This window comes from Littorina saxatilis, linkage group LG3, assembly GCF_037325665.1.
Source record: "Littorina saxatilis isolate snail1 linkage group LG3, US_GU_Lsax_2.0, whole genome shotgun sequence".
NCBI lineage: Eukaryota > Metazoa > Mollusca > Gastropoda > Littorinimorpha > Littorinidae > Littorina > Littorina saxatilis.
The window spans coordinates 49,554,553-49,574,552 of NC_090247.1; the positions used below are offsets into that span (position 1 = coordinate 49,554,553).

Sequence of the window (20,000 nt, forward strand, 5' to 3'; positions counted from 1 at the left end):
ACGAAACCATCGTTAAAGTGTAGAGGTCATTGGAGGTCACGACTAAACAAAATATGAGCCCGATCGCTTTGATAGTTTCCGAGAAAAGATATAAAATGTCTAATTTTTCCTTTGACGCTGACCTGTGACCTTGAAAAAGGTCAAAGGTCAACGAAACCATCGTTAAAGTGTAGAGGTCATTGGAGGTCACGACTAAACAAAATATGAGCCCGATCGCTTTGATAGTTTCCGAGAAAAGTCCAACGTTAAGGTGGTGTCTACGGACGGCCGGACGGCCGGCCGGACGGCCGGCCGGACGGCCGGCCGGACAGACTAACACTGACCGATTACATAGAGTCACTTTTTCTCAAGTGACTCAAAAATGCTGGAACCTTCTTGAACATTCTCAAGAGGCATTGCCGGTATCGTTCCTCGCGGTCTGGGAGATAGAGAGAAAAATATTATAAAATGCTGGAACGTTCTTGAACATTCTCAAGAGGCATTGCCGGTGTTGTTCCTCGCAATCTGGGGGATAGAGAAATTTTTTTATAAAATGCGTTCTTGAACATTCTCGAGAAGCATTATCTCTGTCGTGCCACGCCTCAAAGTCCACTGGGATCTCCTCGCAGTCTGGGCTATAGAAACAAGTATTATAAAATGCTGGAACGTTCTTGAACATTCTCGAGAGGCATGGACTTGTCATGCAGTCTACTGGAATCCATTCACAGTCTGGGTAAAAAAGGAAATATAAGATAGTACTTAGAGGCTGGAACATTCTCCAGAGGCCATATATCAGTCAGTAGTGGTTAGTAATTGTGTGCAGTCAAAGAGGGATCTCCTCGCAGTTTGACAGACAAGAGAAAAATAATAAATAAGAGGTATTTTATGTACGCAGTGATAAGTTATTTTGTTCAGGAATGAAATCTTCTCGTGGTCTAACAGACAAATTGGGATGTCTTCGCAGTCTTAGAGATTAAGAAATAAAACAAATAAAAATTAAAGGCTTGACAGTTCTCGAGAGAAATTTAACAGCAAGCAGTAGTTATAGTGAGTTCGTGTAGTCCACTGGAATCTCTTGGCAGTCTGGGAAAGGTATAACATTCAGAAAATGCTGGAAACTTCGAACAAATTCTCGACAGTTATCTAGCAGTCAGCAGTGGTTAGTAATGGCTTGTAGTCCACTGGAACCTCATCGCAGTCTGAGAGAAAAAGAAACACACTTGACAATTCAAGGAATGGAAAAAGGAAAAGAGGGAGAGGCAGAGAGAGAATAAAAAGAAAGAAATAGAGAGAAAGAGGGAGATACAAAAAAACAGAGAGAGAGAGAGAGAGAGAGAGAGAGAGAGAGAGAGAGAGAGAGAGAGAGAGAGAGAGAGAGAGAGAGAGAAAGAAATAAAGAGAGAGAGAGAGAGAGAAAGAGAGAGAGAGAGAGAAATAGAAAGAAAGAGAGAGAGGAACAAGAGAAAGAGAGAGAGAGAGAGAGAGAAAGAAAGAAATAAAGAGAGAGAGAGAGAGAGAGAGAGAGAGAGAGAGAGAAATAGAAAGAAAGAGAGAGAGGAACAAGAGAAAGAGAGAGTTGTCTGATTAACAATAGATGCCTTGCGTGTTCTCTCAGAGCTGTTCTAATCTGCAGGAAGTTATTCGACCTTTAACGATCATGCTGTAACAATCGACAATAATCCTCGATCCGTCACTTGCATGTTAAAGAAGCAACCTATCGGAAATATTCGCCTGGTCTTTTTTTTAAACTTTTTTTGTATGGCAGGTTTAAACCACCCAAATCACGCTCATCGTGCTTGCATGGTAACTGCAACTCATAAATTATTCTCTAAACAAAAGGTCGATTTCAGCGTATCTGCATGCTATCTACACACCCTCACTGGTTACCAAGAAAATGCTTGTTTGCAATGCTTAGTTACAAATAATGTACGATACCCACTAAAAGACCTCGGGTACTGTATTCCAAAAAAGAACGCATTATATACCCGTCTTACTGTATAGGGGGCTCACCATTCATTCTAACACATTAAACCCTTGAAAAGAGCGGAATCTATCACCAGCAAAATACGTGCACATGGTGTTTGCACTCTAGATAATAAGTATCGGTCCACGTTAAAGGTTAATTGCACAGTAAAAGCATTCTAGTGGCAACGTGGGTTTTATGGGGATTTTCCAAGACATTTGTCACCAAGCCACCTGCTGACTTTTGCAGGGAACTTCTTTTTGCAATAGCACGAGACATTCGCTCGCCATAAAATTCAGATGTGGCTAAACGTTAAAGGTCGAACACATCTGCGGGTTAAACGGGCATGCGCCGTAACACATAACCAGTGCCAGAAGTATGCAGATCCGCTATATGCGTTTTTTGTAAATAATGCACAAACGTTGAATAAAACAGTTTAAACCAAGTATGCAGATCCGTACTACTTTTATTTGCCTAAAACGGTGAGAACCGCAGAACCAGCAACAACAACAAAATTTTAAACAAAAACATCAACAATAAAACCTGCCATGACACATGGATCCCTTCAAGAATGTCTAGTACGGGTTTTTCGCTTCCAGTGCGTATAGGACGCAGGGAGGTACAGTTTGGCGAGCCCTGTAGCTGGCTTAACATATCTGTCTTATTGTCGTTGGGCCACCAGCCCAGCCTGCAGGCCTAACATACCTGTTTTATTGTCGTTGGCCCATCAGCCCAGCCTGCAGGCCTAACATACCTGTCTTATTGTCGTTGGGCCACCAGCCCAGCCTGCAGGCCTAACATACCTGTCTTATTGTCGTTGGGCCACCAGTTGAGCCTTCAGGCCTAACATACCTGTCTTATTGTCGTTGGGCCACCAGCACAGCCTGCAGGCCTAACATGCCTGTTTTATTGTCGTTGGGCCACCAGCACAGCCTGCAGGCCTAACATACCTGTTTTATTGTCGTTGGGCCACCAGCCCAGTCTGCAGGCCTAACATACCTGTTTTATTGTCGTTGGGCCACCAACCCAGCCTGCAGGCCTAACATACCTGTTTTATTGTCGTTGGGCCACCAGCCCAGTCTGCAGGCCTAACATACCTGTTTTATTGTCGTTGGGCCACCAGCCCAGTCTGCAGGCCTAACATACCTGTTTTATTGTCGTTGGGCCACCAGCCCAGCCTGCAGGCCTAACATACCTGTTTTATTGTCGTTGGGCCACCAGCCCAGCCTGCAGGCCTAACATACCTGTCTTATTGTCGTTGGGCCACCAGTCTTGCAGGCCTAACATACCTGTCTTATTGTCGTTGGGCCACCAACCCAGCCTGCAGGCCTAACATACCTGTTTTATTGTCGTTGGGCCACCAGCCCAGTCTGCAGGCCTAACATACCTGTCTTATTGTCGTTGGGCCACCAGCCCAGTCTGCAGGCCTAACATACCTGTTTTATTGTCGTTGGGCCACCAGCCCAGCCTGCAGGCCTAACATACCTGTTTTATTGTCGTTGGGCCACCAGCCCAGTCTTGCAGGCCTAACATACCTGTTTTATTGTCGTTGGGCCACCAGCCCAGTCTGCAGGCCTAACATACCTGTCTTATTGTCGTTGGGCCACCAACCCAGCCTGCAGGCCTAACATACCTGTTTTATTGTCGTTGGGCCACCAGCCCAGTCTGCAGGCCTAACATACCTGTTTTATTGTCGTTGGGCCACCAGCCCAGCCTGCAGGCCTAACATACCTGTTTTATTGTCGTTGGGCCACCAGCCCAGCCTGCAGGCCTTGCAGTGAGCCTCGTCCACCACGATCTCATTGTCCTTGCACGGCGTACACACCCAGCAGCACTGGATGCCGTCTGACCCAACGCCTTGCTGAAAACACAGAAAAATGAAACATTCTATTCAATTTAAATCATGTGGTCAATGAAGCAAGAGCAGTAATCAAGAGCTCAGCGAACGAAGAGATGTACTTAAGCCCTAAAGATACTGACGCCCTGCTGAAAACACAAAAAAGGTGAACAATCATAGGCAATCTAAATCACGTGTTAAATGAAGCAAGAGCAGTAATCCTGCGATCAGTGAACAAAGAGACGAAGAGACGTGTTTTGAGCTCTTAAGATGTCGACTGACCCCACGTCTTGCTGAACACACAGACACACACACACACACACACACACACACACACACACACACACACACACACACACACATACACACACACACATACACACACACATACACTGAAACGCACGCACACACACGCACATGCACACACACATACACACACACACACACAAATACACACACACACACATACACACACACACATACACACACACACGCACGCACGCACGCACGCACGCACACACATGAACAATCATAGGCGATTTAATTCGCGTGGTTAATGAAGCAAGAGCATTAATCAAGAGATGAGCGAACGAAGAGAAGTATTTAAGCTCTAAAGATGTCATCCGACCCTAATCATCACCGAAAACACATACAAAAAGATGGGGAAAAAAGATATGCAGTTTAAATCACGTGGGAAATGAAGCAAGAGCAGTAATCAAGGGACCAGCGAACACAGAGAAGTATTTAAGCTCTAAAGTTGACGCCTTGCTGAAAACACAAAAAGGTGAACAATCATAGGAAATTTAAATCATGTGGTAAATGAAGCAAAATGCCTTTTTATTGATCGGATACAATGTTCAACAAAACGTTAAAAAATTGCAAGTTAACAGAATGAAGATTGACGGACATCGTAGACATTTTTCTCAATATTCGGAAGTGAAATAAAAGAGATCCGTTTAAAAAGTGACAGATGAACTCTTATTCTAAGACACAAGAAAGTGAAAAATCAGCAAAACCAGTCTCAAGGGTTAGTGTGCTCGAAAATATATTCAATTGGGTGGGAACCAAGAACTTGGTTGGATTATTTAACATATCAAGACAGATCTTAACTTGAACCTATCCGTCCCTCGCACTTGGCTACCACCCAGTTGGAATATTCCTCGTACAAACCACTCCTGGCATCTTAGACAAGAAGCATTGATCGAACAAGCGAATTCGTCCCCGAAGACGAGGACCGTAGGCTACTTACGCAGAACCATAACGGCTAGGCGCCAACTCGCTTAATCTTCACACTGGTTGTCGCGACAAATGTTGCGTCACAGTACGTATACTGTCAGTTGGATGTCGAAGCACATGTCGCGGTACAGGGTGAGCCTGTTTGGTCGGTTGCAGAGTTTTGACCTACTCACGTGTACGCCTGCACCAAACTATAACACACGATTAGACCTATGACCGTTTTCTCTATTTGTTTCCCTCTAGTAATTATGTGCTGAATTACGTTTGCAGATTGACATAGTTGAAGTTTTCGAATCACGTTCAGCACACACAAAAAGAAGAAAAAAAGAAAACAAAGCACACACTAGCTCTGCGCGGGAAGCTGGCACGCCATTGATTTTCGTCAGACCTATGGGGGTTTACACAAAAAGAAGGTAAATGTACCTTTAACCTCCAGCTATGCACGTGCACAACGCTTTACAGAGCTTAGCATGCATGCAACTGTGACGTGCATCAACTTCAGCCCCAAACTTTACTCAGATTTCCTGCAATTCCGTACCACCCCCATACAAAAAAAATAAAATAAAATAAAACGAAAAAAAAAATCCCCACACAAACCTTAACAAAGCCGGCTCCACACGGCTGGCTGCACACGGACTGGAAAGGCTTGCGTGGATTGCGTCCCTTTCCCGGCCAATAGATGGCGCTGTCATTCAGCTCCAGATCTCCCGTCATCCATTGGCCGATGGTGACGTACTTGTACGTCACGTTTCCATCCGCCTGTTTGACTGGCTGGTAGTTCAGAATCTCGTACCTGCAGGGGAGAAAGGAAGGACGTTCCTTGTAGTTTCAAATGCATGAATGGTTTAACTCGTAAATCAATGTGAAAAATATGATTCATAAAAAAAGTCGCGTCAGGCGATATCAAAATATTTAGTCAATCTGTCGGCCTGAAACTTAAAAATCGAGACTGAAAACCTGGGATCAGTCATCGTCGAGACTACTAAAACTTGCCAGCCGAAAACCGTACGGGTCCAGCAGGCCTCTTCGAAGCATGCCGACATGATGCCTAATTTGCAGAAACCGATTTTCTTTAATTCTGAGCTCATTTGCAGGGTAAACATGGCATATCTATACATTTTAGAATTCAGGAATTGATAAGGAATACAATGCACTAGTTTCTGTGTCTATTAGTGAAAATTCGACGTTGATGACAACTTCATGCAATCATTGTTTAAAGTGTTCGTGAAAATTCGATTTTAATGACAACTTGTAGGACAATTAACTTATCAATACATGTTTAACACTTTATACCCCACCAATGTTGACCAAGTTTGTTTTAGCCGAGACCAGCTGTGCTGCAGCAGGTCACGCAGAATTGTAGTAACTGTGTAGTAACCGTGTATCAACACGCTGGAATGCAGGCGTTAGATGGACGTTACAGGAAGCGAATGAAGCTCTAGTCTGAGCGGATATATCCGTACCTGGTCAGATAGAGCCATATGAGTGGGTACGGACATATCCGTACCTGGGAGACAATGAGTTAAGCCTCCGGGATGAAATGCAATCCCATAGAACAGACTGATTCACAGAATGTTTCAATACATGTGCTTAAAAATTAGGTCACTACAGTGCGGGTTCAACTTTTGCAATAGCCGGATATGACGTTATCTAAGACATTTATTAAAAACATCCCGCACACGCACGCACGCACACGCACGCACGCACACACACACACACACACACACACACACATACACACACACACACACATACACACACACACACGCACACACACACGCACACACACACACACACACACACACACACACACACACACACACACACACACACACACACACAGAAGAGAAATAACCGGCCATGAAAGGATTAAAAGACAAACCAAACTTGACAAAACCTCAAAATGAAACCGTGTTTGAAAGCTAAGGTTTGCAGTATGAAACACCGTTTTAAACCCAAAAGCTTTCAATCAACAAAACCAAAAATCAAAATGGTAAGATACTTATTAAGAAACTTCCGCTGATAATCAGACATGAAGACAAAGAAATTTCACTCTGGACAAAATACGTGACAAAAAAACAATTAAGCGTCGAAGACACAAAACAGATAACAACAAAAAGAACAGCAATACCTAACAACAAATATACTACTCATTAACATCAACCACTTGAAAAAAGTTCACAAAGTGATTGTCACTATGACTTAGAGTGTCTGGTTTACAACATTGTTCCAGAGCTTAATTGGTCTGGCCGTCGATTCGCAAGTTTGCCTGATTTCCCCCGAGTCCATTATTTTGTAGACACTACTTTTGCGAGCTTCTAATATTTCTGAACTCGTCGACTATTCGCACAAGAGACAAGCTATTTATATCAAAGAGCTTATGAACTTCAAGAGTATTGTCTGTAAAACTAAAATCGTCTGGTATTCAAAGTACAAAAACAACGATTTTTGTTTCTGAAAGGATTTTAAAGATGCTTCCACTTATACTTTCGTTTGTCTTTGGTCGTAAAGAAGAATCTGGATATTTTTGCTGACGCTACAGATGTAACAAAACTCAACAAGAAACCCTTTGCTAACAGTCAACATGTTAGAAATAACTCATACTGCAGTGTAACGAATGTCGTAAACCCTTAACCTTCCACCATCCCCTCCCTACGTCCTCCTTCCCCCTTTTTTTCTCCATTACCTATTATCTTCTATAATTATTGTCTTTTTTCTTACTTTCTGCGCATTATTTGTATTCCATTTTATATTCTGGTTGCATGAGCATTTTTCATCTGTTATTTCTTTTCATATGTATGCTTCTTTAGTGAATATTATATGTTGAAGCAACAGGTTCTTAAACAAGGCAATGTGCCCTAAACCTTTATCCTTGTAAAATAAAGTTCGTTCGTTCGTTCGTTTGTTCGTTCCCTCAACCGACCCCCAAATACCGCCCCCGACTTCCTCTCAACTCCCTTTCCTTCCTCCCGGCTTCCTTTTCCCGACATCTCCCCCATGTTCAGCACCAATCGAGTCTCAAGAGCCTAGAACTCGCCATGAATGTGAGACGAATTCCGCACGGTAGAATGGCCTCGTAAATTAGGGAGCGTAAAAGCGAATTTGGCACAGGGAGGCGACAAGGAGCGAAGGCATGTTACGGAGCCCCCAACGACCCCCTCTGACCTTTTAACTCAGTGGACACTTTTTTTCTGCGTTTTCTGCCACCAAAAAAACAATGGTTGGTGTCAATTTGTAGAATATGCGTAGTCCACTTCCCACGGTCATTCTGTACACTGAAGAACATAGAAACAACCTCGGGCAGTTCTAAACGGCCACCGGACATCACCTGCTTTGTAGTATTCTTATTCGGGAAATATCCACAAGCAGCCATATCCATCGACCGTCAGTACTCCTAACGTCCATAACTAACCCTCACATACTTTCCCACCTATCCAAAAGTGCCGTTCACACAGCCTTTTTGAAATTAAATATTGAACACGTTTTCTGCCTGCGAGATTCAAAAACCTGCCAAGGAGACGTGATCAACGAAACGTTGGCCATGTAAAAAGCCCATTCGATTCGCAACAGTCATCTTTATTCTTTATCTTTATTTGGTGTACGTCGTTTTCAACCACGAAGGTTATATCGCGACGGCGCAACAGTCATCCGGGGGTCCTCTAATCGTACCGAAATCCGAGTCAAACATCAAACACTGAAAGTGTGTGCAGTTTTAAAGAGCTAGCTTCAAAGACCTTTAAGAGCATAATTGTTTCTCGTTTGACCAGAAAGCGACTCCATGAACTAGAAGTCTGACAACGATCATGCCTGAAAGTAGGTAACGTTTTAAAGATCAAGCAACGAAAACATCCGAGAAAACCTTAACTTCTTTGTTCACAAACGAACGTCCGCTCGGCTGTCCACACATCCAAACACTACTCAATGATTCTTTGATTACTCGGGCGAGGCAAAAATCGGTGCCAAAACGCAAATAGGAACGCTGCTTAACCAAACTGCATCAGAGAGCAGCTCAACAACTCCGCCAGTGTATAATCAATTTTATATTGTCTACCAAGAAGACACCCAACGTCTTCACCGCTAACTAAAATCAGTGACAAGTCGCACATGTGATCGAAGCTTTAACGAACTGTACCAGGAAGTCACCATAACGACTTCATCACTGTTCGAATCATCTAACAAGTGGCTACAGGCTACATTCTGTTTGCGGCTAAACTCGCAACCAGCGTGAAAGCAGAGGCTTTAGTCGGTTCGAGACTTAACTCACAACCCGTGCGACCGCTCGAGGGTAAAGACATCGATGTCGTTAATAACACAACAAAATGGCGGGAAGACACCAATGTGAACGCTGCTTTACCCGAACTCTACCGGGAAGACATTACATGACTTCGTCACTGTTCCAACCATCTAACAAGTAGCTATAGAGGCTAAACCGCGAACTGCGAGACCGCTGAAAACCAAAACGACCGTTATCAAAATCAAAATTCGGCGTGAAGACGCCAGTGTGAACAATGCTTTAGCAAACTGTACCAGGAAGACACGGCAACGACTTCGCCACTGTTCCAACGATCTAACAAGTGGCTAGAGGCCATAGTCAGCTCGCGACCGTCGGAGCGTAAAACGATCGTAAACGGCTATCGATGTTCCAATTAGGGCCCAGTTAGACAGAGTCGTGGCTGGACAGAGAAAAGCCACTGCTCTGCCCATTAGTCTTAATTGGCGCAGAGATTGCTCCATTCCGTGTGGGCCTAGGAAGGGGGCAATTGGGTTTTGATTTGCTGTGGTTGTTGTTGCCGCGGTGTTGGGTATAGTGCTTGTAGTGGTGGTGTAGGATAGGAGGGGGGGGGGGGGGGCAAGTGGACGTTGGTGTCACTGCAGTAAGGTGTTTTCCGGGATTGCAATTTTGTTTAAGTTTCTAAGTCAGAAACGATAATTGGAAACATTCTGTGTGTTATATTGTTTCGTTGTTAGTGGTTGATTTGTAGAAACTTACATCGATGGACATACGATTGATAAAAAAAAAACTAATGACGACTTGTGAAATGAGATTGAGAACAAAATGATAAAAGGGGGACAGTTTGTGAAAGTCTTCAAACAACCTCGTGAAGAAATGTTGAAACAACGATTTAGCTGAAATGTTGAAACTACGATTTAGCTGCCTTGATTTTGAAGGGATTCAGTAGATTTCGAACATCAAATCATGTGCTCGTCTTCATTTTTGTTTCCTTTGTTTGTTTGTTTGTCCGTTTTCTCTTTCATTTTGTGCAGCAAGGGCTTTAAATGTACACCGGAATTACAAACAAAATCGAATAGAAGACGTTTATTGTTGTTTGCATAATCTAATGGCGATTTGATTCGCAGTAAAAGTTTCTCTTGATTTCTCTTTATCTCTGCTCCTGCACATTATAATGCATAAATCGTTGTTTAAATGGAGCTCTTTACTTTGACAGCTTGGCTTCGGATGAACAGTGATGGCTGTTAAGAGTTGTTTTCTCTGATGCGATTTCCCCAAGTTTGTCGTCCTGTTAATGTTATCTCTGCTTGTTCTACTCTCGATCTCTCCTTTTCTCTCTTTCTCAATCAATCAATCAATATGAGGCTTATATCGCGCGTATTCCGTGGGTACAGTTCTAAGCGCAGGGATTTATTCATTTTTTTAATTTTTATTTTATGCAATTTATATCGCGCACATATTCAAGGCGCAGGGATTTATTTATGCCGTGTGAGATGGATTTTTTTTTACACAATACATCACGCATTCACATCGGCCAGCAGATCGCAGCCATTTCGGCGCATATCCTACTTTTCACGGCCTATTATTCCAATTCACACGGGTATTTTGGTGGACATTTTTATCTATGCCTATACAATTTTGCCAGGAAAGACCCTTTTGTCAATCGTGGGATCTTTAACGTGCACACCCCAATGTAGTGTACACGAAGGGACCTCGGTTTTTCGTCTCATCCGAAAGACTAGCACTTGAACCCACCACCTAGGTTAGGAAAGGGGGGAGAAAATTGCTAACGCCCTGACCCAGGGTCGAACTCGCAACCTCTCGCTTCCGAGCGCAAGTGCGTTACCACTCGGCCACCCAGTCCTTTCTGGTCATGTTTGTTTGTCTCAGTCTTCTCTATACCTCTTTCTGTCCATGTCTGTCTATCTCAGCATTCTCTAACCCTCTCTCTGTCCATGTCTGTCTATCTCAGCATTCTCTAACCCTCTTTCTGTTTCTTTCTCAGGCTCTATGCATATGCGTCTAACGATTCAAGTTTGTTTTTGTGTTTATAAACAGTGAAAATGTCTGTTGTTTCTGATTCCCTTTTTTCAGTTCATATGTATCTGCTTGTGTCACAAGTTTCTACATAAATCATTGTTGCCTGTTCTATACCTCGACGTGCATTTTGATTCCTAGTGCCTCCATAACCAGCTTAGTGTTTGCACTAATTTTCTTTGTTTGATTTTGTAAATCTGGTATTTTCTACAAAGCATGAGGAATATTATACTTCTCATGAAAACCCGGTCACTTGGTGAGACTGATCGCGCAACTCATCGAAAGTACCGTGGCATTACAAAACATACGCTTTAATTTCATATACATTTTGTTTAAACACTGTCAATTGAGATCAAAACGGATACATCTGACCGCGTGGGTATGTTCTTTCTACGGCATTTGCGTAAACAAATCGGCGACATAATTATGCGAACGTGTCCTATCCTATTCACTTGCGCCTGAATACGCACCCTAAACGTAATCTGGCTGCCTCCTTTTCCTCCTGTATATCATTTTGTTTTACTCATCTGAAATTGTAAACTCAGTCTGCGTAATGTATCGTGTTTCCAGCGTCCAAAGGCGTGTGATTGGGTTACCTTTGTCACACATTCACCTGTCTCGATTCCTTCCTGGCCTTGTGTGGGGGTGCTAGCTATTCTTTTTACATTTAGTCAAGTTTTGACTAAATGTTTTAACATAGAGGGGGAATCGAGACGAGGGTCGTGGTGTATGTGTGTGTGTGTGTGTGTGTGTGTGTGTGTGTGTGTGTGTGTGTGTGTGTGTGTGTGTGTGTGTGTGTGTGTGTGTGTGTGTGTGTGTGTGTGTGTGTGTGTGTGTGTGTGTGTGTGTGTGCTTGTGTGTGTGTAGAGCGATTCAGAGTAAACTACTGGACTGATCTTTATGAAATTTTACATGAGAGTTACTGGTTATGATATCCCCAGAATTTTTTTATTTTTTTCGATAAATGTCTTTTAAGACGTCATATCCGGCTTTTTGTAAAAGTTGAGGCGGCACTGTCACAACTTCATTTTTCAAACAAATTGATTGAAATTTTGGCCAAGCAATCTTCGACGAAGGCCGGACTTCTGTATTGCATTTCAGCATGTAGGCTTAAAAATTAATTAATGACTTTGGTCATTAAAAATCAGAAAATTGTAATTAAAATTATTTTATTATGAAACGATCCAAAATTACTTTTATTTTATTCTTTATCATGTTCTGAATCCAAAAACATAAAGATATGTCATATTCGGATTAAAAACAAGCTCTGAAAATTAAAAATATAAAAATTATGATTAAAATTAAATTTCCGAAATCGTTTTAAAAACAATTTCATCTTATTCCTTGTCGGTTCCTGATTCCAAAATCATATAGATATGATATGTTTGGATTAAAAACACGCTCAAAAAGTTAAAACGAAGAGAGGTACAGTAAAGCGTGCTATGCAGCGCAGCGCAACCGCTACAGCGCTGAACAGGCTCGTCACTTTCACTGCCTTTTGCACTAGCGGCGGACTACGGTCATTGTGAAAAAATGCAGTGCGTTCAGTTTCATTCTGTGAGTTCCACAGCTTCACTAAATGTAGTAATTTCGCCTTACGCGACTTGTTGACTCCTTCTATACTTACTCCGTCTTCATTCCACGATCTTGTTCCATTCTTCTTCTTTTTTTTAGAACATCTGCAGACTTCCTGGTTGAATTTCAACACAATCATCTGTGATGAAAAATGCCCCCTTTTACTCAAAATCTCCATTCCTTTAAAGGCACCGTCCTTTCCGCGTACACAGTCCGACTCACCATGATAGACCTGGCAAGGCTTTTACTTCGGATAAGACCACTTGGACACGTAGTAAAAATCAACAGCCTCGGCGCTCTCCGTGCAGAGTGCGATTTTTGGTATGAACTGTTTTCTTAACGGACTGTATTAGGTTTGTGTGTGTGTGTGTGTGTGTGTGTGTGTGTGTGTGTGTGTGTGTGAAATTCATTCATGAAATGTTTTTCCCTGTATAGAAAAGCAGCCGGGTTGGTGATTTTTAATTATAATGCTTAAATCGTTGTTTAAACGGAGCTCTTTCCTTCGATGGCTTCAACGTCTGATGAATAGGAATAGCTGTGAAGAGTTGTTTTCTCCTGCTGCAATTTCTCCATTTGTTCGTCCTGTTATCTCTGTTTGTTCTACTCTCTCCTTTTCTCTCTTTCTGTCGATGTTTGTCTGTCTCGGCCTTCTTACCTCTCTTTCAGTTTCTTTCTTTGGCTCTCTGCATTTGTTTCTACCGTTTCATGGTGTTTTGTGTGTGTGTGTGATCTTTTAAGTGGTTGCCAGTCCCGCGGGGGCACTGCTCGCTATTGCCGAAGCGTGTTTTAACGTACAGGTGATGTGTAATGCGGTTGCATCCTGTCCTGAGCCTGTGAATATCAAGGTCTGCTAACGTCGGGCCAGCAGTTAGAAAGGTACTGACAGGCGCAATAGCCAAAAGTGGTAAGACGCCGGCCTCTAAAGCGGAAGGTCGTGGGTTCGAATCCCGGCCGCGCCTGGTGGGTTAAGGGTGGAGATTCTTCCGTTCTCCCAGGTCAACTTATCTGCAGACCTGCTAGTGCCTTATCCCCCTTCGTGTGTACACGCAAGCACAAGACCAAGTGCGCATGGAAAAGATCATGTAACCCATGTCAGAGTTCGGTGGGTAAAAGAAACACGAAAACACCCAGCATGCTTCCTCCGAAAGCGGCGTATGGCAGCCTAAATGGCGGGGTAAAAACGGTCATACACGTCAAAATCCACCTAGTTTCGTTTCGTGTATCTTAGCCCATGACTCTTTTGGGGGTACTGAGTTTGGAGGTATTTAATGGGTTAGGAATTTTTTCTCCAGGCCGCTTTGACAGTTTTTTCGAGCGACGCTAGGGATGCTGTACTGTATGAATAAGGGGGGGGGGGGGGTCTCCCTCACTCCAAGGGAGGGGTGGGGGCAGCACGACACCGAGTGATCTCTTTTGGGTTATGATGAAGAATCTCAAAGTGTAGTCAATTAAGAATTATGGTGCACGAAGCTTCATCTCTTCCGTCACTCCTTTTTTAGTTGGGACAGTTGTCGTTCATGGAGTGGTCCTGCAACCTCATGAACTTGGCAGCCTGGGTAAGGATCTTTGTGTCTCTTTGACTTTGATCCTCAAGAAACTGTAACCCAATGTAACCCAGCCTGGTTCTGCTCATTGCTCAAACGATCAAAGTTAGACTTGGCTGTAGCACCCAACGCATTCATGCCGTAGTCAAACACTGGCCTGACTCTGCCTGAGAACAGTCTTTTGTGAGGCGCAGTGTCTGCACCCCAGGTTGTGCCTGGCATCTTCTTTCGTTTCATTTCCTTTATTATCCCATTGCTAAGAAATTCGGGTCCCTTCCTCACTGTGACAGTGGAAAGCTATCTAGTAGCAACAAGATTCGCGCTACGCCGGTGCGTTCGTGTCTAGGTGTAATCAGCCACCTGCGCTTATTGCAGAATGACCGAGGTCTTTTATTTACCACTGTGGTGACACGAGGGTGGGACATGGAAACCGTCTCTGAATCTGTACATAAAGTTGACCCGTGTATGTCCCGGCTTATTTGTTCACACGTCAGTTACGGGCTTTCAATCCCGAAGGCTATTTCCGAGTAGCTACGAACGTAAACGGAAATTCCGATGTATTCGGATGCTTATCGATTTGAGTTGTCGTTCGTGTCTCGCTGACCCAGTACACGATAGCGCTGGAATGAGTGCAATCCGAGCTACGAACTTTGCCGATTGCAATCTAGAAATGATCGTCACTGCTGCAGGGTCAATGTGTGAATTAATAGGATAGAGCGAAAAGAATTGCACTCAGCACTCGCTCAATCCATGCTGAGGCTCATAAACTCCCAGCCTGCAGAACATCATACAGACAGCAGTCTTTCTTTCCTCGCACCATTGGCGAATGGAACACCCTCCCACCACAGTATCATCAGCCTCGGTGGAAACCTTCAAAACCCAGATCTAGACACCATGCACTGCAGCAGAAGACCTCTTGTACACCAGAGTTCCCATTTAATTGCCAGAAACACATTCACAGATACTTCAATATGTTGTTACTGGACTCCGAGTGCCTTTTTAGTTTCTACAAAATAATAGCACTGATGATCTAACGAGTAACGTGATCATGTTCAGTTAGATCTAAGTTGTAACAGTGTACAGTCAGAATCACCAGCATCAGCGTGTGCCAGTATGCATGCGGTTTGTGGCTCCCATACGCGTGCATGCTTTTTAATTAGAGGGTGTATTTTAGTTTTACGACAAGAAAAAGAAGTTCTTTCCTTCAAAACATCCAAAATATTCGAATAAGATGTTGTCGTTGAACATGTGTTGCACACAGCAAACATTTTGAAATCTCCGAAGCTGCTTGCAAAGATGACGCAGAGATCTGTACAATATCTCTGGATGACGCAAGGATAGTGTTCGACTCGGCTCTTTGACTTGGTAAACATCGGAACTTCCGATTACGTTCGTAGTTACTCGGAACCAGCCTTCGGGATTGAAAGCCCGCAACTGACGTGTGAAAAACATTTTCGCGTCCCGGCTTGGATTCGAACCTAGGATCACAAGTCCAGTGCTCAAACAACTAAGCTACCGGCCCCCTTCACGAGGGAAAGTCTCACCTTGGCTTTGCTTCTGTTTTCTGTGTTTGCTGCTTCCATCTAGCCGTCAATCAAAAGTCACCCCAAGATAGGTGCACATGGGTATCTTCAGAATGCAGAGCCTGCCTGTTGCCAGAATAAACTGTGCCTTTCAGATATGAGACAGCCCGATATAAGTCGCACAGCACTAAAACAACTAAGCCCACATTCATTCACCTTCCTTATAAATTGTCCTGACTTCACTTAGCAGGACTACAAGTACTACCGTTGGCGTAAAACTGGGACAGAAATGGTCGTGTACGGGACATTATTCTCTATGTGGACATTTGACGAAACAAACGCACTATTGCACACTCCCTTTGAGTCGTTGCACCATTCAGTGCTCGCTCAGCAAAAAAAATCCAGGCAATGGCATTGCCCCTATGATTATGTGAAAATGTGCAGAACACGAGAAGGGTTAATGGGATTTTGAAGCAGAGAGTGCGGACACTCTCGCAACCGATCCCATTCCTCCCCCCGCTATATCCCGCTAAGCTCATAATGGTGGCGAGAAAGGGACATAACTGTTGGCGATGGACGTACGGTCGGGAACGTTAACTTCGCTCTCTTCCCCCTTTTTATGTTTACGTCATTTATTTTTATTTTTAGGGGGTGGGGGGGGGGCACTTTTTCTTTTTATCGTTGTGTGTTTTTATGTTTGTGTTTTGTTTTTCCCGGGCAATGTATCCCTACTTTGTTAAAACATGTTATTGGATCATTTACAACATTAGTGAGGGCCTTTGTAAAGCTCGGTTCGTCTCTTCTAACGGTTGATGTTGTTACAGATACTTGGGCATCACTCGTTGTCTATTATTTCAGCATATGGAAATGTCAAAATGTATCGTCTAGCTGTCGTTGGTGTTCGTTGAAATGTTAATGCTCGAGTGACTTTGTTAACTTAGTCCGGTTGTAGTGATATTTTTCAGTCCGGATATAGTGATAGTCCGCTTGTAGTGATACTATTTTCAAGTCCCGGGGAAGCTAAAGTCCGGCTGTAGTGATTATGTTCGAGAGTAATCTCCCTTTACCAAAATGGCGAGCAAAAGCCAGCCACGCACTGTGCTTACCCTGAAGCGGAAAATTGATCTGACAATTTTTCATTTAACCCTTATTTCTAAGTGGCCCTTCTCTCTCTCTCTCTCTCTCTCTCTCTCTCTCTCTCTCTCTCTCTCTCTAAAACACACACACACACACACACGCACACACACACACACACACACACACACACACACACACACACACACACCGGCTGTTGAACTGCCATGACGGGGGTAGGTTAACACAGGACATTTGCAAGCCTGACAAAGACGACAGAAGAAACGTCACAAAACGAAATCAACAGTGGTTCCAAAATCACCTTGTTACTGCCTTGAGGCTAGTTTACCAAATGTGCCGCCGCATGTAGCAATAAAAGCTTTGAAGATATCACTACAACTACAAGCGATTGGCCGGATGTAGTAATAAAACCTACAAAAATAGAACTATAACCGGACGTCCGGATGTAGTGATAAAACCTACAAAAATATCACTATAACCGGACGTCCGGATGTAGTGATAAAACCTACAAAAATATCACTATAACCGGACGTCCTGGTGTAATGATAGTCCGGATGTAGTGATAAAAAAATGTGGTCCCGAGGGCTATCACTACATCCGGACTTCACTGTGCAGTATATGCTGAAACGCAAAGCCAGACAGAAAAACACAGAAACAGATCACGGATAAAGATTTTTTTTGTCTGTGTGTCTCTGTCTCTTTTTCTCCCTGACCCCTCTCTCTGTCTCTGTCTCTCTGTCTCTGTCTCTCTCTCATCATCATCATCATCATCATCATCATCATCATCATCATCATCATCATCATCGTCATCTTTATCATCACGAGTTTTAAGGTTTTACGACTTCCTTTTGTTGTTAACTTTTTATATTTTTAATTTTTAATTTTTAATTTTATAAATTTTATCATTGTGTGTCTATGCGTCCCAAGGACAGATTGTAAGAAAAGGCGTGGCCTTAAATCTTAATCCTTGTTAAATAAAGTTCAATTTAATTCAATTCTCTCTCTCTCTCTCTCTCTCTCTCTCTCTCTCTCTCTCTCTCTCTCTCTCTCTCTCTCTCTCTCTCTCTCTCTCTCTCTCTTCTGCCACTCTGCTCCTGAAACCCTGCCACCCCTTCCCACCCGACGAATTTTCTGGTCTGCAATTTGCCCTCTCTTTTCCTCGACTTTCTCTATTGGAAAGCCGATATCCGCATTACACTATCATTTTCGCGTATTTCACAAGAAAGCCCACGGACAGTAACAGTAGAATAGATCACCAAGCTATTGCTATTTGCCTCCATCCTTTTTTCAGGGCGCCAATGTTGTAGAATCAACCGAATGCAATACTGGGAGGAAAACTGGCCAATTTCCACCAACACAAGGCCGTAAAATCGATGGATCTGGTCGTTTTTCTTGAACAAATGCTCTGTTCGAACAAAACGCCTGTGTTGGGCAAATCGGTGATTCGGACATTTAGTGCTGATTGAAGGGAGGTTCTCGGTACTTGACCTTTCCATTTTACTAGCCAGTGTTTTTTTCCTCTGTTTGTCTGTCTTTGGCCCCGCCCTCCCATCCCCCCCCCCCCCCCCCCACTTTCAGCCCCCCCTCTCATCCTCTGTCTGTTTGTCCAACTGTCTCTCCCTACGTATAGTCTCTCTCTCTCTCTCTCTCTCTCTCTCTCTCTCTCTCTCTCTCTCTCTCTCTCTCTCTCTCTCTCTCTCTCTCTCTCTCTCTGTGCTGTGCATTGTATATTCTGAACACATTTTCGTTGTACTATTGCTACATGTTCGATTGCTACTAGCTTGTATTTATAATTACCTGCATAGTATGCAGTTGATTTTATGAATAACCACATATGGCAGGACTCAGGCTGTGCTTGTCGATGACCAGATGTCTGCTCCAGCCCCACTTTCTTTCGGCGTTCCTCAAGGTTCAGTACTCGGTCCCATCCTTTTCATCATGTACACTAAGCCCCTCTCCACACTGATTCAAAACCATTCTGTTTTAAATCAGTCTTTTGCTGATGACACCCAGCTGTATAAACCCAGTCCCCCTGCAGAGACACATTTCGCCATCCAGACCATTCAGACATGCATCACTGATGTTAAATCTTGGATGGTCGATAACAAACTTAAGCTGAATGATGATAAGACTGAAGTCTTACTGTGCAAAAAGAAGAACACTACATTTCGCTCTCCCCAACCTGTTTCTGTTCAAATAGGCAACACCGACATTCTTTTCTCACCATCAGCTAGAAACCTTGGATTCACCCTTTCATCTGACATGACCCTTAACAAACATATATCTTTAGTCTGTAGAGCAGCTTATTTTGAGCTTCGTAAGATCAGCACCATTCGCCACACACTCTCCTCTCAAACAACTAACACTCTTGTCTGTGCCTTTGTTCTTTCTAAACTTGACTACTGCAACTCTCTTCTCTCTGGCTGTCCTCTGTACCTCCTGCATAAACTACAAAAAGTCCAAAACTCGGCAGCACGCCTCATTCTGAAAGCACGAAAACGAGATCACGCAACACCACTTCTTCACACACTGCACTGGTTACCTATTCAAGCCCGCATTGACTACAAACTGTCCACCCTCTGCTTCAACTTCTTTTCTGGCTCTATTCTCCAGCAAGACAACTCCGTGCCTCTTCTGACTGTCGCATCCTCACCATTCCACACACCAAAACCAAAACATACGAACAACGCACTTTTACTTTCTGCGCACCCACACACTGGAATTCTCTCCCCTTTCACATCCGCCACTCTCAGTCACCCCAAGCATTCAAACGAGCACTTAAAACGCACTTCTTCAAGAAATACAACCCCTGCTTTTGTTTTCTCAGTCCATCAGTAGGCTACATGTAGTGTATTTGTTGTTTTAGTGATAATGTGATAATGTATATAAACATCTCGGGCTGTTTTCAGTATTGTTGATAACATGTTCTGTTTGATTAAGGGTATTCAGCTGGTATTTCCTTGTTTTCACTACCTATTTT

At 43.4% G+C, this 20,000-nt stretch overlaps 1 protein-coding gene across 1 annotated transcript in view; it reads right to left on the bottom strand.

The window, feature by feature from the left end:
* The window catches only part of LOC138962554 (metabotropic glutamate receptor 5-like), a gene marked incomplete at its 5' end in the record, with an annotated part of 82,975 nt that overhangs the window by 12,258 nt on the left and 50,717 nt on the right, over positions 1-20,000 (bottom strand). The window contains 2 exon segments of the mRNA XM_070334407.1: positions 3,674-3,803; positions 5,613-5,808. Coding sequence (XP_070190508.1) covers positions 3,674-3,803; positions 5,613-5,808 — 326 coding nt within the window.